The sequence below is a fragment of the Mauremys reevesii genome, linkage group 6, assembly GCF_016161935.1.
Source record: "Mauremys reevesii isolate NIE-2019 linkage group 6, ASM1616193v1, whole genome shotgun sequence".
Taxonomy (NCBI): Eukaryota; Metazoa; Chordata; order Testudines; family Geoemydidae; genus Mauremys; species Mauremys reevesii.
Genome location: NC_052628.1, coordinates 15,260,119 through 15,282,196, shown reverse-complemented (window position 1 = coordinate 15,282,196; position 22,078 = coordinate 15,260,119). Strand labels below are relative to the sequence as shown.

General features: G+C 45.3%; 1 protein-coding gene across 3 annotated transcripts in view; it reads left to right on the top strand.

Moving 5' to 3' along the window:
* Window positions 1–22,078, top strand: part of MYO5B (myosin VB) — a 347,217-nt gene that overhangs the window by 254,082 nt on the left and 71,057 nt on the right. For all 3 annotated transcript variants that reach the window (XM_039543124.1, XM_039543123.1, XM_039543125.1), the window contains 2 exons: window positions 4,857–5,013; window positions 11,621–11,860. In XM_039543124.1, the coding sequence (XP_039399058.1) occupies window positions 4,857–5,013; window positions 11,621–11,860 (397 nt within the window). The remainder of the gene's footprint in view (window positions 1–4,856; window positions 5,014–11,620; window positions 11,861–22,078) is intronic.

Below are 22,078 nucleotides of genomic sequence, written 5' to 3'. Positions count from 1 at the left end.
GTGCCAGGAGCAAGGGCATGAGATGTGGATGTGAGGCTAAAGAGGATTATGATGGGAGGGAGGAAAAATCCACTGATGGTGCTGCATGTCAGGATGAATGACACTGCTGGATTCTCACTGGAATGGATTGGAATGCTCAGCTGGGTAAGGCACTTAACGAAATGGAAGCTCAAGTGATATTCAGAGGAGTAATTCCGGTCCCTAGAGAATAATGGTGAAGGCGTGACAAGATAATGAAGATCAACAGATGGCTCAAGGATTGGTGCTCTGTGGAAGGCTTTGGGATGATCGACCATTGGGAGGCATTTACAGAAAGAAGACTCTTATCAACTGATGGGCTCCACTTGACTACCTAGGATATTAACCTTCTGAGATCAAGCCTGGCCTGATTGATAGGAAGGGCTTTAAACTGGGAGATGAGAGGAGAAGGTTGAGAGACTCGTGAAATCACCATACCTGGCTTCAGTATTCAGGAGCAGGAAAATCCCCTAATTGAAGATATAGTAAGGGATAATGGAACACCACAAGCTAGAAAACCTGGTGAGGTCCAAGGGAAACAACGGAGTTGCTTGCACACGAATGCAAGGAGCTTGGGCAATAAAATGGAGGAACTGTAACTACAGGTACAGGAAGTCAAATCAGGTATTGCAGGGGTTACAGAAACAAGATGGAGTAGCCCTCGTGACTGGAATACAGGTATTGAAGGGTTTGTCTGTTTAAAGGAGAGAGAGAGGAATAAAAACTTGGAATTTCTTCAAATGAGCTATACAAAAATGATTTGAAATTTGCATCCTAAGTAAGGGGGAAGAAACTTGTAGGGAAAGGCTCCCAACCCAGCTGTATGAATAACCACCTTGAAAAGGTTATTAGGAGTAAGCAGTTTGTTCTAAAACCTTGCATATCGCTAAGGTCAGAATAACAGGTCTGTAATTGTCTGGATCACCTTTCCCACCCCCTTTCTTAATGATAGGTACGATGTTAGCTATTGTGCTACCCATGAATAGATTTATTAAAAATCCTTGCTACTGGACTAGCAATCTCATGTGCCAGAGAGGGTTTTTGATCCTTTATGTTGTCTGCCTTCAACCCCATTTAAGATTTCTTTAGATGGAATTCAGTCTGTTACCTGAATGGTTGCTGAGCAGTGATCTATTCCTTGGCTCTGAGTTCATGTTTTCCATTCAGAGGTGCTGCAAAATAAGCTGCAGCCCAATTAACCCTGTTTGTACTTGGGTGACACAAGATGCTAAGCGTACTCTTCAGGCATCCTATCTTTTAAACACGGTCTGTCCTTTTCTCCTGGTTTACTGAGTGGATGTTGATTTTTATCAGTTAATTTGGATGGCTGAGGTTGAGAAATCTCTGTCCCTTCAGAGGTGACACACTGATTTCCTGTAAATCTTGCTATATTGCGGCTGTATATTTAGAGTTGTCGTAACTGAATTCGCTTCATTCTGTTTTCAGTTATGAAATGTAAAAACCTCATGGAAAATATGGTGATGAGCAGAGCCAGAGAGTGGGGTGATTTTATTTATTACGGTCACAGATGCCTCACGTAGTGGCCGCAACTCATGTCCAGTCAGTACTTCGTTATTATTACAGTAATGCACACACGACCTAATCGGGGCTCTACGGTGGCAGGTATTGTACAAAGACATGGATGTGGTCCCTGCCCCAAGGACCTAACAGTCTACCTAAAGCTGAGGCATAACAAGTGAGGATGACAAATAGGAGGGGAGAGAAGGAAGAGGACCCGGGTAGCAGTAATTAATCTCACCCAATTACATCGATTCACGTTGTGCAACATTTGACAGTTACACACATTTTTAAATATTATTTATTTACCTCCCACCCTCTTGCTCCTTTTTGCATAGATCAGTTCAACCCCATCCCTCTGCCTACCTATATTGGGGCTGCTGGGGACATGTTTTTTCTAAGACCTTGGCCCTGTGATGGGCAATCAGGGAAGACTGGCTATCCCTTTCCCTCAGCTGTGGCTGGAACTTGCTGGGAAAACACAGCCTGAAAACCTTTCATGCCCAGGAGTGTGCTGCCATAATGCAAACTCCCTGGCAGTTAGGAGTTGAAATAAAGTGTCACTTACAGTGTTGGGGCTGCATTTCCTTCGTATCAGCTGATGAGGAAACACGGACCTTCCAGGTGAATGGCATATCTTAGGAATGTGCCTGCATAAGGCAAGCTTTGTGCAAACAGTGCACAGTGGAAGAGGATTATAGACCTAGCGCAACCAAGCACAACCCAAGTAGGAGGTTGTATGGTACATTTCTCCTGACAATTCCAAACGAAAGTGAAGATTCTTTGAGATCTCATTGAGTCCCTGTGTATCAAGCAGTCACGACCTCTAGAGCTGGGGTGGGGAAAGAGCGGGAAGAGGGAGAGAGGAATCTTACTACTTGATGTTCCATATTCACGTTCTGTAGCCTATAGAACTAACCTGCCTGCCTGTATGTGTGTGTGTATAAAATATATATCTTTTCTTATAGTTTAAGTATTTGTTTTATTGTAATAGGTTTATAGATTTATATTAAAGTAAGTTTGGCTGTAATGCAAGAGACCTACATGCCATATTCTGTATGTTAAGCTAAAGCAAAGTTAGCATATCTATATTAAGACCTTTTACTCAGAAAGCAAAGTTGATGTTAGGAATGTTAGGAATCATTAAAAAGGGGCTAGAGAATAAGACAGAGAATATATTATTGCCCTTATATAAATCGATGGTACACCCACATCTTGAATACTGCATACAGATGTGTTCTTCTTATCTCAAAAAAGATATACTGGCACTAGAAAAGGTTCAGAGAAGGGCAACTAAAATCATTAGGGGTTTGGAACGGGTCCCATGTGAGGAGAGATTAAAAAGGCTAGGACTTTTCAGCTTGGAAAAGAGGAGACTAAGGGAGGATATGATAGAGGTATACAAAATCATGAGTGGAGAAAGTAGATAAGGAAAAGTTTTTAACTTATTCCCATAATACAAGAACTAGGGGCCACCAAATGAAATTAATGGGCAGCAGGTTTAAAACAAATAAAAGGAAGTTCTTCACATGGCGCACAGTCAACTTGCGGAACTCCTTGCCTGAGGAGGTTGTGAAGGCTAGGACTATAACAGCCTTTAAAAGAGAACTGGATAAATTCATGGAGGTTAAGTCCATTAATGGCTGTTAGCCAGGATGGGTAAGGAATGGTGTCCCTAGCCTCTGTTTGTCAGAGGGTGGAGATGGATGGCAGGAGAGAGATCACTTGATCATTACAAGTATATTAACCAAAGCTTTGTTGCATGTATTATAATATTATCATATGTATCTTTTGAATAGCAGTAATGCAATTGGAACTTTATAACTCTGGGTATTTTACCATTTACTTACTATTATTAATTTTAATAAGTCTTTAAGGCTCTATCTGTCTCAATGTGAGCTTCCTGGCATACCCCCGAGGGTCCTTTATAAATTCTGTGGAGCCTGATTCAGGACAAGAACTTTGTATCTTCTGTTCAAACAGATTGGCGAGCCTAAGACCCATACTAATTAATATTGATGATAATAAATATTATTATTAAAATGAAATAATTAAATTAATACATTAAATTCCCATATTATCCAAATTAATATTATCATTGCAGTCTAAATCAGGCTACAGTTCTGTCCTGATTGACCTTACTTCAACCCTCTGCTTCCTTTGAGATGACCTTGCTGTGCGATCCATCTCTTCGTGCTGGGTGCATAGAGAATGGTGTTGCTGGATAAACAGCCTTTTTGCTCTTGCCTCCCCTCCCTGGTTAAGAGGTGCCAGTTCTGTGCAATGCAGTGAGGCATTGTGTGTCTGTAAGAAGGAATGCAAGGGCCCATACAAAGAGCCTTTTTTAAATTTAATGTTGACAAAAAGTTTAACACAACCTGTAAAACCAAAGCAAATACAAGTGTGATGTTTCATGCTGAGGGCAATGAATACATCATAAAATCAGTGAAACAAGCTAACCATCAAACTAAACTGTGGTTTTATGGATATTTATTAAGAGATTTAACAATAAATTGGTCATACATTTTCCCCATATAGTCTCAGAATGGCAGCGACACACAAGGGTACTAACCACTTCCCAAATTATCCACTGTGTATGAATCGCTTGGAGTCCTGCTCATGAATGTTGCCAAACCAGTGCGCATTGCTTTAAATGTCAAATCAATTTGCTGTTGTTTTGCTCAATGTACTTGTAACCAGTGAACATGCTGTACTACTCCTTGTTTTTGGTAGTAGGGGACTGGAATAACTAACCTTGATGATGATGACGGCTTAGTGTTTTGAGAATTTAAGACAGGGAAAAAAAGAAACCGAGAGAGAGAGTGAGATGGAAAAAATAAACTTTTTTTTTTAAAGAGAAGTACTAAAAGCAGTTCCAAATGTTACATTTGCTGTTAGTGTTTCAAATATCCCCAGATACAGCAAGCCTTTAATGGATGTATGTACATCACCACTAATTTAACAGGAGAGATGGCATCAGCTTCTTTTCCTGAGTTTACTGCTGTTTTTCTCTCTCAAATAGTGTCAAACAACTCATCAATGAAGGATTGTTTGCTAATGCAGCTTAATACCAGCTATGGCAAAAATGTTGTGTATAGATATGGGTGACATTTGGAACTGAATTACTATTACCATTAAAACAACGAGGAGTCCGGTGGCACCTTAAAGACTAACGGATTTATTTGGGCATAGGCTTTCGTGGGTAAAAACCCCACTTCTTCAGATGCACCAGACTTCTCGTTGTTTTTGTGGATACAGACTAACACAGCTACCCCTCTGATACTTATTACCATTAACCTCTTCTTCATTGCACTTCACAGGTTGGTGGACTACCTAAGGAAAACAAGAGCTGCCATCATTTTCCAGAAACAATACCGAATGTTGAGGATCCTTCATGCTTTCCAGAAGATCCGCAACGCCACTATCACTATTCAGGCCTTCACTCGGGGCATGTTTGTAAGGAAAATTTACCACAAGGTATTACTATTTCACAAAATGTCACTGTATTAGGGAGAGATGCCTTTAAATTTATCTACCAAGAGTTCAGTCCACTCGTGTATTTATTGAGGACGCTTTGATCTTTTTCCCAAATTGTGAGGTTTTGTATTTCTGGAGTTCCCAAGTATTAACTGCAAATATTGCAGCACTAAAGCTGTGCGAGCAGAAATGATTAGGCAGCAGCGCCTCAAAGGATTAGCTTAATGGAGTTATTCACACAAACAGATGCGTTCGGACATAGTGGAAATCAGGAAATGTCATCTGATGTAACACATCCAGTGAAAATCTTACCTGAGGAAAAATGTACATGTCTGAGCCATGCTACTGTATGTTAAAGTCAAGCTTAAATGAAAGGTGGCTAGTTGCTTTCACATTTACTGTAATTGCCTTTTTAATTAATGATCTCCATTAATTTTAATACGGTAACAGATGCCAAGTGAAAGGAAATAAGTGATGTTGATGATCATAATAAATGACACAGGAAAGGACTGCTGGGCTCAGGAGACGGATAATGGCATAGGGAATCCTCCACCTCAAAGTCATCAGCTGAGATCCAGCTCCACCTGGTAGTCACCAAAAATGATTACTATCTGATGGCTGTTCAGTGGTTTCAGTCCAGTTTCCAAAGGGCATCACTACAATTGATAATAAGTAAGGTCACTTGTACCCTCGGTCCAGAAAAGAGGTAAAAAATGAATGGGCATGTAGACTGAACTAGACACTTGGGAGATCCCTGCAGGCCCCAGCTGATACCCATTGGATTGGGGAGACTCACAATGTCATTGCTCATGCAATACCTGCTTTGTAGATAGGAAATGTCCATCTACAGGGCTGCTATTCTACCACTGTTCAGAAACGCTATTCTTTTTAGCTATCCACTATTCAAGAGAACTCAAACCTTAACAATCAACAATCAGTTGGGTGGAAACCAAGCATCTGGATCCAGACACCCTCAAGCTTTAGGGAAGGTTAGATAGAGAGCTTGGTCCAAATGCAAACTTTACAGCTGATGTGTGGCTCCATGTATTGCCACATCTGGCACAGTGGGTTAGTATACTCCCCTGTTGCCCTCAGAAGATCTTCGTATAAAATTTCATTAGATCGGGAAGTGAATTTAGTAGGTCTCCTGTTTATTCCTTGGAAACAGCCATCCACATCTCTACAGCAGCCTGTATTTGTGAAAGTGCCTAGACCAAAATTATAGAGTGCTGTAAGTGAAGACTAAGGCCTTGTCTACACTATAAGACTATTTCGAATCAACTTAGTTCGAATTTGTGGATTCGACCTTATGAAGTTGAATTTGTGTATCCATACTAAATACACTAATTCGAATTTCTGAGTCCACATTAACGGGGCCAGCGTCGACTTTGGAAGCGGTGCACTCTGGGAAGCTATCCCACAGTTCCCGCAGTCCCCGCTGCCCATTGGAATGCTGGGTAGAGCTCGCAATGCCTGCTGGGGGAAAAATGTGTCGAGGGTGGTTTTGGGTAACTGTCATCATTCAACCGTCACTCACAACCGCCCTCCCTCCCTGAAAGCGCCGGCGGGAAATCTGTTCGCGCACTTTTCTGGTTGGTTACAGCGCGGATGCCACAGCACTGCGATCATGGAGCCTGCTGCGATCATCGCTGCACTTATGGCCGTTGTCAACTCCTCGCACCTTATCGTCCACCTCTTCCATGGTCAGCTGCTGAGAAATCGGGCGAGGAGGCTCTGGCAGCGCGGTGAGGAGAGTGGCGCAGACCTCTCAGAAAGCAGGGTACGCCGGGCAGTGGAGATCATGGTGGCAATGGGTCAAGTTCATGGTGTGGAACGGAGATTCTGGGCCCGGGAAACAAGCACGGACTGGTGGGACCGCATAGTGCTGCAGGTCTGGGATGAAACAGAGTGGCTGCGAAACTTCAGGATGCGTAAGGGCACTTTCCTTGAACTCTGTGACTTGCTGTCCCCTGCCCTGAAGCGCCAGGACACCCGGATGCGAGCAGCCCTGAGTGTGCAGAAGCGAGTGGCCATAGCCCTCTGGAAACTTGCCACGCCAGACAGCTACCGGTCAGTAGTGAACCACTTTGGCGTGGGCAAATCTACCGTGGGGGTTGCTGTGATTCAAGTAGCCCACGCAATCGTTGAGCAACTGCTCTCAAAGGTAGTGACCCTGGGGAAACGTTCAGGTCATCATAGGCGGCCGCGCGATGGGATTCCCAAACTGCGGTGGGGCTATAGATGGGACTCACATCCCTATCCTGGCACCAGCCCACCAGGCCAGCGAGTACATTAACCGAAAGGGCTACTTTTCCATGGTGCTGCAAGGACTGGTGGACCATAGGGGACGTTTTACCAACATCAACGTCGGGTGGGCGGGCAAGGTTCATGACGCGCGTGTGTTCAGGACCTCTGGTCTCTTTAGACTCCTCCAGGCAGGTACTTTCTTCCCGGACCACAAAATAACGGTTGGGGATGTGCAGATGCCTACAGTGATCCTCGGGGACCCAGCCTACCCGCTAATGCCCTGGCTCATGAAGCCCTATACAGGCGCCCTGGACAGAGAGAAGGAACTCTTCAACTACCGGCTGAGCAAGTGCAGAATGGTGGTGGAGTGTGCTTCGGACGTCTCAAGGGAGATGGCGGAGCTTACTGACTCGCTCGGACATCAGCGAAAAGAATATCCCCGTAGTTATTGCTGCTTGCTGTGTGCTGCACAATCTGTGTGAGAGCAAGGGCGAGGCCTTTTTGTCCAGATGGGATCTTGAGGCAAATCGCCTGGCTGCAGTTTACGCTCAGCCAGACACCCGTGCCGAGAGAATATCCCAGCGGGAAGCGCTGTGTATCCGGGAGGCTTTGAAAGCAAGTTTCCTCGGAGATCAGGGTAACCTATGACTCTCCACTTGCTTTCAAGAGAAACTGACCCTGGGCCTGTGTCTGTTTGTGTCGATTTCGATCTGCGGCTACATGCCGCGTTCTCCAAGTTTCCCCCACTTCCAAAGCACGTTTTAAAGCAAAGTAATTGTTACACTCATTATTAATAAATCTTTGTTTTGCTTTGCATTTCTGTTCTGGTGTTGAAACATGGACGCATACTGTGCTGGGCACGGTGTGCACTGACGTACAGACCGCTTCCTCCATAGAGGACTGACATCCTCCTGCTCCTACATAGGTCTCTGGGGTGGGGGACGGCTGAAAGTGGTTCTGCATGAAGGGGAGGGTTTGCAGGAAGGGGCGAGTGGTACCTTCTTTGCATAGGGGTTTGGATGACGGCAGTGGGCTGCGGGTTTGTGCGTAGGAAGGGGTGATGGGTGTGGGAGAAGGGTGAGTATCTGTCCATGGATGAGGGCTCTTGTTGGGGCTCAGGGCAGCGGATAGGCTCGTGGATCCGTTGCAAGTGCATCGTAAGGGCAGCCTGCCTTCACAGTAATGGCGTGGCAGGCGCTAGGACCCTGGACAAGCATACACATTACGAAATGACCAGGGGCAGCATACACAACACAGAATGACCCTGGTGCCTACTGACTGCAGTGTGTGTGTGCCCCGCAGTTGATCCTTTCCCCAAGTCTGTACCCTGGTACTGTAGGCTATACCGTGCAAGTATGAAACCCCTGTCCACCCCATACACCGAAAAATCCTCTGACAGGAAAGACATGACCGAAACAGTGATTAACAGCAAACATCTTTTATTAATCTAATAAACAGTGGGGGGATGAACCTTGGATTTGGGACTGGCTGAGCCTATAAGGGAAGCACTTCTACAAATTTCTAACGTGAGGAGTGCGGGGTACACGGTCGCTCTGTTCTGGTTCAGTGACAGTTCTCATGGCCTCTACCGCCCCTCCGTCTTGTACTTTTGGGTGAGGGGGGGCCAGGACTTCTTGGCGGGGGAGGGCGATTGCAGAGACACTGCAGGGGGGCCCTGTCCTCCAGCCTGCGGTCCTGCAGGACATCAACAAGGCGACGAAGCGTGTCCGTTTGTTCCTTCATGAGACCAAGCAGCGTTTGGGTGGTCTGCTGGTCTTCCTGCCGCCACCTATCCTCACGTTCCATGAGTGTGCGATGCTGCTCACATAGGGTCTCCCTCCAGTGTTTCTGCTCTGCAGCCTCTGCTCGGGAGCAGGCCATCAGTTCAGCGAACATCTCGTCCCTAGTCTTCTTCTTTCGCCGTCTAATCATTGCCAGTCTCTGCGAGGGGGATGCCGGGGCAGTCCGGGAAAGAGCCGAAGCTGTGTGATGGGGAAAGTTAGTGATTTCCTTGAACAGATACATTTTTGCGAACAGTGAACACCGTCTAGTCAATTTCTATGAAGAAGACCGTACCGGGCAACAAGTCTCACGTGGTCTCAAGAGAAGCACAACATTTTGGGCTACGCTCTGATTGGCTGCGGCATTGCACAGGAGAGCGGAGAAGTCGGGAGAGATAGCTGAATCCGTCTAGCAGACAGTCCTGGTAAGCCTTACAGTACATTATGCTTATCAGTTAACGGATAGCTGTGCCCTCCTGCTAAAGGCAATCTGGAAATCAGATACTATGACCCTTTTCCAGCCACTCCCGACACTGCAGGGGAAAGATCAATGTATGCTTTTCCTCTGTGGCCTACAGCACGTGTCTGCTAAGCGAGGGGCTTTGTTATGCAAAGTATAAGTAAACCATTAAGAACAGTAACTATTCGGTAATTGCCCTAATTAGATGCAGCACTTCATGAATGAGATTACCCTGAGGCGGGTCTCTCAAGTACAGAAAGACAGGATGTTAAGGGAAGCACTTCACCGACCGGGACCCTACGCGGCCAAGCTGGTTGAGGCGATGGTTCCCCTGTATCTACGGATGTCGTGGCGTGGAAGAGTGTGCTTCACCGGAGGACCAAATAAGGCACCTCTTCCTAGAAACCTCCTGCGGAGGGTATTTGAGGAACTTTTTGAAGCTTTTGTGGAATTGTCCATGGAGGACTATTGTTCCATCCCAATCTGTGTGGACCTACTGTTCGTATAGTTTCCCGTTAAAAACTTTTAGATATAGTATTTAGATATAGAATTTCTATTTTTTGTATACATGTTTTCGTACAAATAAATGTTTTCTTGTTTATACGACTTACCGCCTGATCCTTCCCCTGACTCTGAGTCCGGGTTCACGGCCGGGGAGGGTTGGTAGGGGATCTCTGTGAGGGTGAGGAACAGATCCTGGCTGTCAGGGAAAGCGGCATTGTGTTCGCTGTCGCCTGCGCCTTCCTCCACGGACCCTTCGTCGTCTTCCCCATCGGCGAACATCGAGTAGGAACTGTCCTGGTTCACTATGCCATCCACTGAGTCCACGGTCACTGGTGGGACAGTGGTGGCAGACCCACCGAGAATGGCATGCAGTGCCTCGTAGAAGCGGCATGTCTGGGGCTGTGCTCCGGAGCGTCCGTTTGCCGCTCTGACTTTTTGATAGCCTTGCCTCAGGTCCTTGACTTTCACGCGGCACTGCATCGCATCCCGGCTGTATCCTTTCTGTGTCATGGCTTGGGAGACCTTCTCGAAGGTCTTTGCATTACGCTTGTTGGAGCGCAGCTCCGACAGCACAGACTCCTCGCCCCACACAGCGATCAGATCCTGGACTTCCCGGTCTGTCCATGCTGGGGACCTCTTTCTATTCTGGGATTGCATGGACTCCTCTGCTGGAGAGCTCTGCATCGTTGCAGGTGCCGCGGAGCTCGCCCCGATGTCAAAGCAAGAAATGAGATTCTAACTGTCCAGACAGGAAAAGGAATTCAAATTTTCCCGGGTCATTTCCTGTGTGGCTGCTCAGAAAATCCAAGCTCGGACTGCTGTCCAGAGCGTCAACAGAGTGGTGCAGTGTGGGATAGCTCCCGGAGCTACTAAGTTCGATTTGCATCCACACCTAGCCTAATTCGAGCTAGCAAGTGCGAATTTAGCGTTACTCCACCTGTCAGGGTGGAGTACCAAATTTAAACTAAGGAGCCCCCTAGTTCGAATTAAATGGCTTCCTGGTGTGAACGGTTGAGCGATTAGTTCGAATTAACGCTGCTAAATTCGATTTAAGGTCCTAGTGTAGACCAGGCCTAAGAAGCATCAGAAGAGCTGTGTGGAGAAACTTGCATAGCGCCTCCTTAGTTCCTTGTCGTTCCATGGACTCCTGTGTGACTTTGGGAAGGTCGCTCAGCCTCTCAGTTCCTCATCTGTAGAAATGGTGGTAACAGCCTCTCCCTACCTCACAAGGGTGTTGTGAGGGTAAATGCATCAATATTTGTGAGGTGCTCTGATAGTATAGTGATAGTGGCCATACAAGTACTAAAGATAGATGGAAAATATAAAAAAGGGGGAAGCCCCCTCTAAAATAATAGCAATTAGATGATCATTCATCTCTTCCAGCAACTGTTTTACTAGAATAATGTAAAGATGGGGGGATGTTACTTCAATTCCTTTTGGGGCAAAGGAGAAATGTGAGGGGAACAAACAGGGCAGTGCTGTGCAGTAAGTTCAATTGGGCCATTGTTACTAACTAATAGCAGCTTTGTTTTGTGTTCCAGATTGTCTTGTTTCTGTATTACTGCAGATTACTGATTATTCTTCTGATGGTCTTTTGTTTCTGCATGTTTTCTAGATCCTTTTGGAGCACAAAGCTGCCATCATCCAGAAACATGCCCGGGCCTGGCTGGCTCGTAAGCGATTCCTCCACTTCAAGTGTGCGGCTGTGGTCATCCAATGCTACTTCAGGCGCATGAAGGCCAGGAAAGAGCTGAAGAAACTGAAGATTGAAGCAAGGTCTGCACAGCACTTGAAGAAACTCAATATCGGCATGGAGAACAAGGTGGTTCAGCTTCAGAGGAAGATAGATGATCAGGTGAGCTCCAGAATACGGTCTATTGGAACGACTTTGGTTCTGTTTCTGTCTTGCATGTATCATGCAGACAGAATTTGGGAAGTGGATAAATGAGTGGCTGACTAGACTTTATGTAACAAGTATTGTTCCAGAGAGGTTTACGTGGGGCTATACCTTCAGCACACCCGAGAATTGCAGCTACTGCAGAATGTGGCTACCATTTGTTCAATGCAACTTCCCATAAGTAGCGTGCTATGCCTTGCACTGGCTGCCAGTTGATGAAGTTTAAGGTGTTGATTTTTGAAGTATTGTGTTGTCCTCTGCATGGGCCCAGCCTACCTTAGAGACTGCCACTCTCTGAATGATTTCAGGGTGGATTCCAGCACTTGAGCTAGCTGCTGCCAGGGCATTCTCAATGAAAGGTCCTCGCCTCTGGAACATAAGAACGGCCATATTGGGTCAGACCAATGGTCCATCTAGCCAAATATCCTGTCTTCTGACAGTGGCCAATGCCAGATGCATCAGAGGGAATGAACAGAACAAGCAATCAGTGAGTGACCCATTCCCTGATGTTCACTCCAAGTTTCTGGCAATCAAGTGACTAGGGACATGGGGTTGCATCCCTGACCATCTTGGCTAATAGCTATTGATGGATCTATTCTCCATGAACTCACTTCCTGCCCTCGGTCTGCCAAAGCTGGGACATGCTGCAAAGTCTGTTTGGTGGAGGATTTTTTGTTTGTTTCCCCATCCCCCTCTGATCTGCAGGGAAGGTACTGAGGTAAAGTGGCTGTGGGATTTTGAATTCAGTGGTTGAAGAAGTGTTTTTTTTGGCATTGTGCCACTTAAACTTCCTTGTTTAATTCTGTTAATATTTTTACATGTGCCAAGAGATTACTGATTATGCTTTTAAGAAATCTAAATAAATGCAGCAGAATACTTGGTAAATAAGTAAGAACCATGGGAGTTAATGCTCTTGTTTAATTTGTAGAGATTTCCTGCATGCTGATGATTAATGTGAGACATATTTCACTGATCAATCAAAAGCACAAGAACAGGAAAAGCTTGTTTCACTGCATTCGTTTACCAAGATTAACCTAGCTGTCACCATGTGTCATAGCTTTGCTAGCTGAAAAAATGGAAAGATGATGAAATCACATTCTGGAACACAGTTCGACCAGATGTCACATAGATAGTACCTAATATTTCTCCTTTGAGTAGCATCCCTGTGGGTTCTCCAGTTCAGGTAAATGCATGTCCCTGCACCTTTGACTGGAGAATTTCAGCAGCAGTGCTCATCTGTGTCATGCATGCGTCTCCCCGTTTCACGCCGTTGTCGGCGCCTATCTAGCGCACGTGACCAGACCCTCCTCAGTTCCTTCTCAACCATCCTTGGCCTGAGACCGCGCTCCCAGCAATGATTAAAATCGATAGCTAGTTTAGGATTATAATAGTCTTTTTGTATTCCTGAAGCTGGCAGGCTGAGAGGCAAACAGAAGCCTACCTCCTCTGCCACAGCACCAACAGAGCTGCCTAAAGATGCAGCACCGATGCAGTCTCCACAGGCTATGGCGCCACATTCTGCCCCCTTAGCACAGAGCGCTCGTGTGTCAGCACTGACACCTGCAAGCATAACAACATCATTGACGCTGACCACCTCAGCACTGAAACCATCAGCACCGCACCATTGCCTGCACCAGAAAGACTTACTGATCTCAGCGATGCCAGAATCACCACTCTTTGATACCAATGTATCTCTGGTATGCATGGTCCTGTGTCAACCCATCACACCTTCACCACTCCTCTCCCATCCAAACTACTTCAGCATAGGCTTACCTGTACAGCCTAAGTCTTACCACAGGGTTGACACCCAGACCAGGTAATGGCCACCCATAGATGCCACCACCTATGCTATTCCCCATGCAGTGGCCCTACTGGAACCCCTGGAGGGCACACAGGAGACAATATGCCTGGCCCTCAAACTCCTACAGGGAGAGGATTAGATTTCCACCACCACCTTCACTGGCTACACCATCAGAACCTCTGGGGGAAAGCTTTGAGGAACAGGAGGTGGCCCTGGAGCAGGAAACGACATCATCGGCCAACATTTCCTCCTCTTCCCCAGAAGAGGCCATAATGCTATGACCACTCACAACTTTTGATGATTTCAAACATTTCCAGGAGCTCTTCAAAAGAATTGCCAATTCCCTGGAGATCCCTGTAGAGGAGGTCCCGGAGTCTCAACACAAATTACTGGATATTCTCCGAACTTCATCTTCATAAAAAATAGTGCTTCTGATAAATGAAGTTCTTATGGAGCAGGCAAAAAACATATGGTAGACAACAATACCACCCACTTGCAAATGGAGCAGATAAAAAGTATTGCGTTCCTTCAAAAGGGATGGACTTTTTATTTTCTCACCCCGCACTGAACTCTTTAGTTGTTGACATTGTCAGTCAACGAGGCAGACAAGACCAATCCAGATCCACCCCATATGACAAAGCATGGAAACAATTAGATCATTTTGGCCTCAAGGCCTATTCATCAGCCGCTCTTCAACTTCGGATTGCAAATTACAGTGCACTGATGGCAAAATATAGCCATACAAACTATTCCAAACTCACAGACTTTATTGATTACATACCAGAAGACAAAAGAGACCAATGTAAAGCCATCATCTCCAAGGGCCATCTCCTAGCCAGAAATGCCTTATAGGCATCTCTAGATACAGCAGACGTGGTGGCACACTCCATGGCCACCACCATCGTTTGCATTGAGCTTCATGGCTCCACCTGTCTGGCTTCCCAAGGGAGGTACAATCCACAATGGAGGACCTCCCTTTTGATGGCTAGAAGCTCTTTCCAACAAAGACCAACGAGTCCCTCCACACCCTGAAGGACTCTTGGGCAACCCTTTGTACCCAGGGGATATACACACCTACCACAAGAAAAAAACAGGGTAAATACTATCCCTTCCAGCAGACAAGGTCTGCCCCGTATGCCCAACAACAGAAGGAATACGACACACAAAAGCACAGACCGAGACCTCCAAGGCACTGACCACTTGCACCTCAGTCATTGGCGTCCCAGCAACCCTCTGCAAAACAGCAATTTGGAGGGTTTGGTTGAGGGTCCAAGTGACCTCCCACTTCCTCAGTGCTGACACCATCATTGACCATCCCCCATGTAAGACAGTGTCTGACCCTTTTCTGCTCAAAATGGAAATCCATCACCCTGGTCAAATGGGTTCTAGAAATAATGCACACAGGCTGTTCAGGCCCTTTCACCTCCATCCCTTCTACTCACTCACCCTCCCTCACCATCCCTCTTCCGTGACCCCTCTCACAAACATCTTCTACAGCAAGAAGTAAACCACCTCCTACATCTGTTCTCCGTGGAACAGGAGCCATCACAACACAGAGGGAAGGGTTTTTATTCCCACTACTACTTAACCCAGAAAAAGAACGAGGGAGAGACCTATTCTAGACCTCAGAAAACTCAATAAATTTGTAAAGGTCCGGCGGTTCAGGATGGTCATGCTAACGGTAATACCAGCATTGGAACGGGGAACTGGTTCTCGGCCCTCGACCTCCAAGACACCTGTTTTCACGTAACTCTGCATCCCACTCACAGGAGGTTTCTCAGATTTACTCCGAGGACAGAACATTGCTGAAAGATAGAACTTTGTACTGACATTTCAACAGCACCATGGGTGTTTTCCAAAATTCTTGCAGTAGTGGCTGCACGCATCGGCAAGCAGTGGGTAATATTTCCCTATCTGGACGTTTGCCTACTAAAGGCACTCACCTGGGCACATGCCGTGGACATTCCTCAAAGGACAGTGGCCCTCTTTTCACAGTTGGCATTATAACTAAACATACAAAAATCAACACTGACACCTGTGCAGAAACTGGATTTCATTGGGGCCCATCTCAGTGCTCTGGAGGCCAAAGTGTCACTGCCAACAAACAGACTTGTCGTTATAGTCAATCTGATCTCCACATTACTGAGCAGCCCACGGATATCAGCATAGACCTGCCTCCAACTATTAGGTCATATGGCGGCAACCACATTTGTGGTATGACAGGCTGGACTTCTCATGCACTGCATTCAGGACTGGCTAAGAACCATCTACATTCCATAAAGACACAGTCTGAACAAGTGCCTCACCATGCCACTCAAAGTCAAAGACTCTCTACACTGATGGACCCAACCCCACAACATGTGTGTGGGAGTCCCTTTCACACAGACTCCACCTTAAATGATTCTCACAACAGACGCCTCCTTGATAGTCTGGGAGGGACCCTCACCTATAGCACCACACAATTCAGTGCAGATGGTCTTCTTCTGAGACATTGTTGCACATAAAACACCTGGAACTGCACACAGTTTTCAATGCATGCTTGCACTTCCTACCGTTGATCAGAATTGAGACCATAAGGGTAATGATGATTGCTTGAGTGTTTTATCTAAACCAACAGGAAGGGGCAAGATCACACTCCCTTTGCACTGAAGCCATTAAACTGTGGAGTTGGTGTGTCCGGCACAATGTCAGTATATTAGCCTCATATCTCCCAAGATGTTAAAACACCGCAACAGATACATTAAGCAGAGAATTCTCCCAGGGAACAAGTGGGAACTAAACAATACAGTTCTGCAGAACATATTCAGACATTGAGGTCCCATCCATAGAGCTCTTCATGACATCTCAGAATTACAAATGCCTGCAATTCTGCTCGAGAGCAGGGTTGGGCTCCTGATCCCTGGGGGATGTCTTTTTCATCAAATGGGACGCGCTATCCTCCTGCTGTCAATGGTGCTTCACAGAATAAGGACCAGCAAGGCCAAAGTCATCTTGATATCCCCCACATGGCCCAGACAAACTTGGTACTTGTTCCTGTTGAGGATGGCAGTATGTACACCACATACTCTTCCCCTTCTACCTAATCTTTCTATCGCAGGTTTACCACCCGACAGGTTTACCACCCGAACCTGGAGAGGCTTCACCTGAGAGCATGGCACCTACGTGGTTCCATCATGATGAACTGACCTTCTTGGAACAGGTGAAGGACATATTATTAAACAGCAGTTGGACAACCACATGTAATACTTACCTGCATAAATGGAAGAGATTCAACATCTGTTGCCAAAACAAACAAGCCCAGACTGTTACTGCTCCCTTACCAACGATATTAAAATACATATTGGAAATTAAAAAATCTGGCTTATCGCTTAGCTTCCTTAGAGTATATCTCGTGTCTGTTACCTCTTTTCACTGCAAGGTGGATGGGATGGATATCTATATTTGCCCATCCTATAACTAAACGCTTTCTCAAGAATATCAGAAATGTCTAACCTGAAATTTGAGTTCTTACCCACCTTGGGACTTGAACTTGGTTCTCTGCTGCCTCACCAGAGCCCTATTGGAACTATTAGCAACATGTTCTCTGACACACCTATCAAAGAAGGTGGCTGCCTTGGTTGCGATTATGTCTGCTTGACATGTGGGGCTCTTATGGCACACCCCATACACCCATCTTTTTCAAGGACAAGGTCACACTAAGACCTCATCCTAAATTTTTACTCAAAGTACCTTCTTCGTTTCACTTGAACCAACCAATCCATCTTCCCTCGTTCTTCCCTAAACCCCATGGGAGCAAATGGTACTCAATATTACACGGTCTGGATGTCAGACGCACACTAGTGTTCTACCTTGAAAGAACTACGCCCTTCAGAAAGTCACTGAGGCTTTTCATTTCAACTTTGGACCGATCTAAAGGTTCCGCTAGCTCCAAACAGACTCTGGGTGCATTCAGTTTATTGGGTGCATTTAGCTTTGTTACCAACAGAAGGAGTTACAACCCCTAACAGGGATCCAAATCCACTCCACCAGGTCCTTATCAACCTCAGTAGCCTTTTTAAACAAGCACCAATCATAGAGATATGCAAAGCAACTACCTGGGTATCTGCACATGTTCACGGAGCTCTATGCAATAGACCAGGCTCAGGATCGGACACACTGGTAGGACTTACTGTATTGTCATCAATTACCCATGCAACTCCGAAGCTCTTTCCATCCACCGAAGGGCACTGCTCAACAATCACCTGGAGTTGAGCACCCACAGGGACATTCCTCAAAGAAGGAGAGGGTTACTCACCCTGTGCAGTAACAGGTTCTTCGAGATGGGTATCTATGTGGGTGCTCCACTACCCGCCCTCCTCCCCTCTACTTCAGTAGAGAGGGAACTGAGTGGAGAGTCTGGTCATGCACGCTAGATAGGCACCGACAACGGCACAAGACTGGGAGAGTGCATGTGCAACCCAGATGAGCACTGCTGCTGAAATTCTCTGAACAAAAGCATAGGGACACACAGTCATCTGAAATGGAGCACCCACAGGGACACCCATCTCAAAGAACCTCAGTTATTGCAGAGGGTGAGTAACCCTCTCTCCTGAAAAAACACGCCAGGCTGATTGAGGTGAAAAGTAAAACCAGGCAGTTTCAAACCACATGGTTGAAAATCCAGAATAGCTAGAATTAAAACACATACTTCAGACATAAATTTGGAAAAAGTGTTTTTCTTAAGCTTCCTGCTTTAACAAATACCTGGAATGCAGAGTAACTATTACATTCCATTGGACCGTACCATATATTCTGGGAGTCAGTTAATTTGACAGCCAACTAGAAGGTAACGAATAAATTGAATAAATACACAGTTTGCAACGCCTTTTGAATAGGCTTGTTTTAAACCTGACCAGCCATCTTTGTAATACAAATACATTGCATTTTGAAATGTTACGTTTAAGTGACAGATGCCTGACAGTTTGAGAGAGAGTTTTTAGTATGGTTGCTTTTGGAAAAGATGAAGTCATTAATCAAGTGCTGTTTGTCATAAGAAGGCTACAGTATAGCTTCTCGGTTACAGGTCTTTTAGCAAGAAGAATTCAGTTTAAGGGATTTTCCCTGTTCGCTATTGAGGAAGTAAGTGAGCCATTCTAATTAGATGTGTTTTGCATTGTCCATGTAGCTTGACAACATAACATGAGCATTTCAAAGGCAAATGCTGGAGATCATCCTATTAATGTGGGCTCTTCGATTGTCCCTTTGCAGATAAACAGTCTCCTTAATTGACTCCTTGTATCACTTGGTGATGGTGGTGTTTTCAGATAAGTTCTCATTCTTGTTACCATATACACAGACGATAAAAGGTGCTGGGGTTTGTGGTACCCATTCATTAGCAAGTACCTTTTGCCATTCTGTTGGAGGCAAGTCAGGAAAAATTCTGTATCATGTGCAGTCTCTCACAGCCTTAAAGCTCACATGCCTCTGTACTACACAAGAGTTCCTGTTGGCTGTTTGCAGTATTGAAGAGGATAGGAAATTTGTATGTCTTAAATAAGTTCGTCCAGACAATCAAGCCATCAGTAATTAATACTGTGAGCCAGTGTCACCGCTTTCAGCTTCAAATGAGTGGCACTCACTTATGGCAGTGGTGAATGAAGCCTGTGAGTCCAATTTTCAATCTTGAGTGCCTGGATTAGAATGCCCAATTTGGGCCACTTGTATCCACACCTAGGTACCTAAAATTGGTAGTTAGAGACCCAAGTACCCAAATGCAGACTTAGTTGCCTTATCTTAGCCACCCAAGTTTGATTACTGAACGGGAAGCTTACATAGCAGCATGCAAATCAAAACTACAATCTAAACTCCACAAAAGATAGTCTACAGTGAGCCCATTTACCAGCTGTTTGTAGTTGTGTAGTCCATGCAGAGTGCATAAAGAACGCTTTTGTGAAGGTTACAGCATGCTAGGAGGAGAAAATCGCCAGCCTGTTTTCATCTGTAAAAAAACGGGCCTGTCCTCATTTAACCTTAGCTCACACTGAATTAAGTAAGAAAAATTTTAACTCATTGAGACAGATCCCCTGGGTGGGGATTTGCTGTGTTATAGAAGAAAGCTCCTGCCAAACCAGACTTTCTGCTGGTATCCATTTTATTGTTCCTCAACCACTTGTCATTATTTGCTGCAAGGAAAAGGGTGCAAAGATAAAAATAGAGGAGATATGATCTTTAGATAATGTTGGCTTTTCTGATCCTGAATGGCAAAGCATCATGCAGAGTTATCATTCAGCTGGGAAGCAGGACTTGGGAAGCTTATAGGTAGATAGAAATAGTTGGCTTAGTGCTGTGTTAGAGCTGGGCCTTTTTTTTTTTCCTCCCAGTCAAATAGTTTATTTGAAAAATGCAGTTTTGGTTGACCGAAAACTATTTGCAAATTTGCTGAATAATTTTGGCCAATTTTGTGTGTGTGTGTGTGTTTGATTCACTAGGGGACTTTTGCCCTATTTACAAAATGGGGAGGAGGTGGTGCTGCTGAGAGTGCCCCTTTAAACTTTCAGCTCAGTAATTAAGGGTACTCTCCTGGGTTCATTTCCACCCTGATATAGAGCAGGGATTTGAAGTTGGGTCTTCTACCTCCCCCAGAGAGCACTCTAACCACTGGGCAATGTGGGGCAGGTCTCCCTCAATCTCTCCTGTTAAAGCTCTTCCATTTAGTATAAATAATTTAATATTTAGTCGATCAGGGTCTGGGACTTGGGCCTTCTACCTCGTAAGAGAGTTCACTAACCATTAGGCTAGCATGATTCTCTTTCTCACCCAATGACTATTCAAGTATTTCATACAAAGTGGATCAGCTTCATCAGGAGATATTAAGAATAACCCACCCCAGAATAGCCTATAGCCTGGTGGTTAGGGCATTCACCGGGGAGATGGGAGTCCTTGCTCTACATCAAGCAGAGTGGGGAATTGAACCTGAGTTCCTCACATGCTTGGTTGATTCCCCTGACCATGGGGGTAAAAGTTATAAGGTATGGCTCTTCCTCCTCTGTCTGTTATGGGACTAGTGCCAAAATCCCCTGGTGAATCTAGTGCTTCAAGAGGAAATGTTGTCTTTGACCCAAAATGCACTTTGTCAATTTGCTGAAAAATTCTGAAAATTTCTGGATTCAGTTTGGGTCAAACCAATTGTTTTTATTATTATTTTTTAGAACTGCTGATGAACTGAAAAATCAATTATTCATCTAGCGCTCCTCCAAATCTCTTGTTGAAGTTTCTCTTTTTGATGAAGTTAGATTTTGTACCGTATGCACCTTTCAGAGGGAAGAATTAGTACCCTCTAATCCTTACTGCTTTCTCTCCAGCAAGTCATTCCGAGCTCTCCATTCAGGAAAGACAAGGTTCACTGGGATCACCATTTATTACTGTTTTGGGAGGTGCACATGAGGCTCTCAAGCGGCCTTTTATCCAAACGTTAATTTAGTGCCTATCTAGTTATTTATCCTGTGGCACCTTATAGACTAACAGATGTTTTGCAGCATGAGCTTTCGTGGGTGAATACCCACTTCTTCGGATGCAAGCAGTGCCCTCAGTGGGTATTCACCCACGAAAGCTCATGCTGCAAAACATCTGTTAGTCTATAAGGTACCACAGGATTCTTTGCTGCTTCTACAGAACCAGACTAACACGGCTACCCCTCTGATACTATCTAGTTATTGTGACTCTTGTTCATTTTGATGGTGGCCTGCTACAACATACTTTACCCCCAGGTACCTCATTCATCACATCAGGCCTATTATTTTAGCCATTTATGCTTCCATGTTGTGTGTCCTAAAAAGGTGATGAAACATACTTATAACGTAGCTGCCTGTGACTCTCCCCTGTGAGACTGTTTCCAAAGAAGCATACCGTGAATCTGCATAGCTTTACATGCATGCATGCACACACCCCATTGGTTTTCTGAGGGGTATGCTTTGGTACTGTGCAGGTGACTTTTATGCTTCAGACAACCAATACTAGATGCATGTGGCTTTGCTGCGTTTGGGAAGGTGAATGTTCTTTTGTCTCTGTGACTAAAAAGTGCCCTGATTATTAATGGGTATTGAAACAATGTCACCTGACAGATCCAAAATCTTATCTTTGGAGCTCATGCAGAAAACTTTACTTAGTATTAAGAGAGCAAGCAGTGGTCACAAGTGCCTTTACAGAGGAGGAAGAGTCAGAGTTTCATGAGCTGGCGAGAATGTGCTGCAGTTCTTCACCTCCAAAGCATAACTTTTACTTCTAAACGGACCTTTTTGGAAATGGCCATTGACTTCATTGTGGCCAGGGCTACAGCCTTCGTGTTTGTTTTTTGTTAACACCTATTTAACTTCAGTGACTAATGACCATTTTGGCAA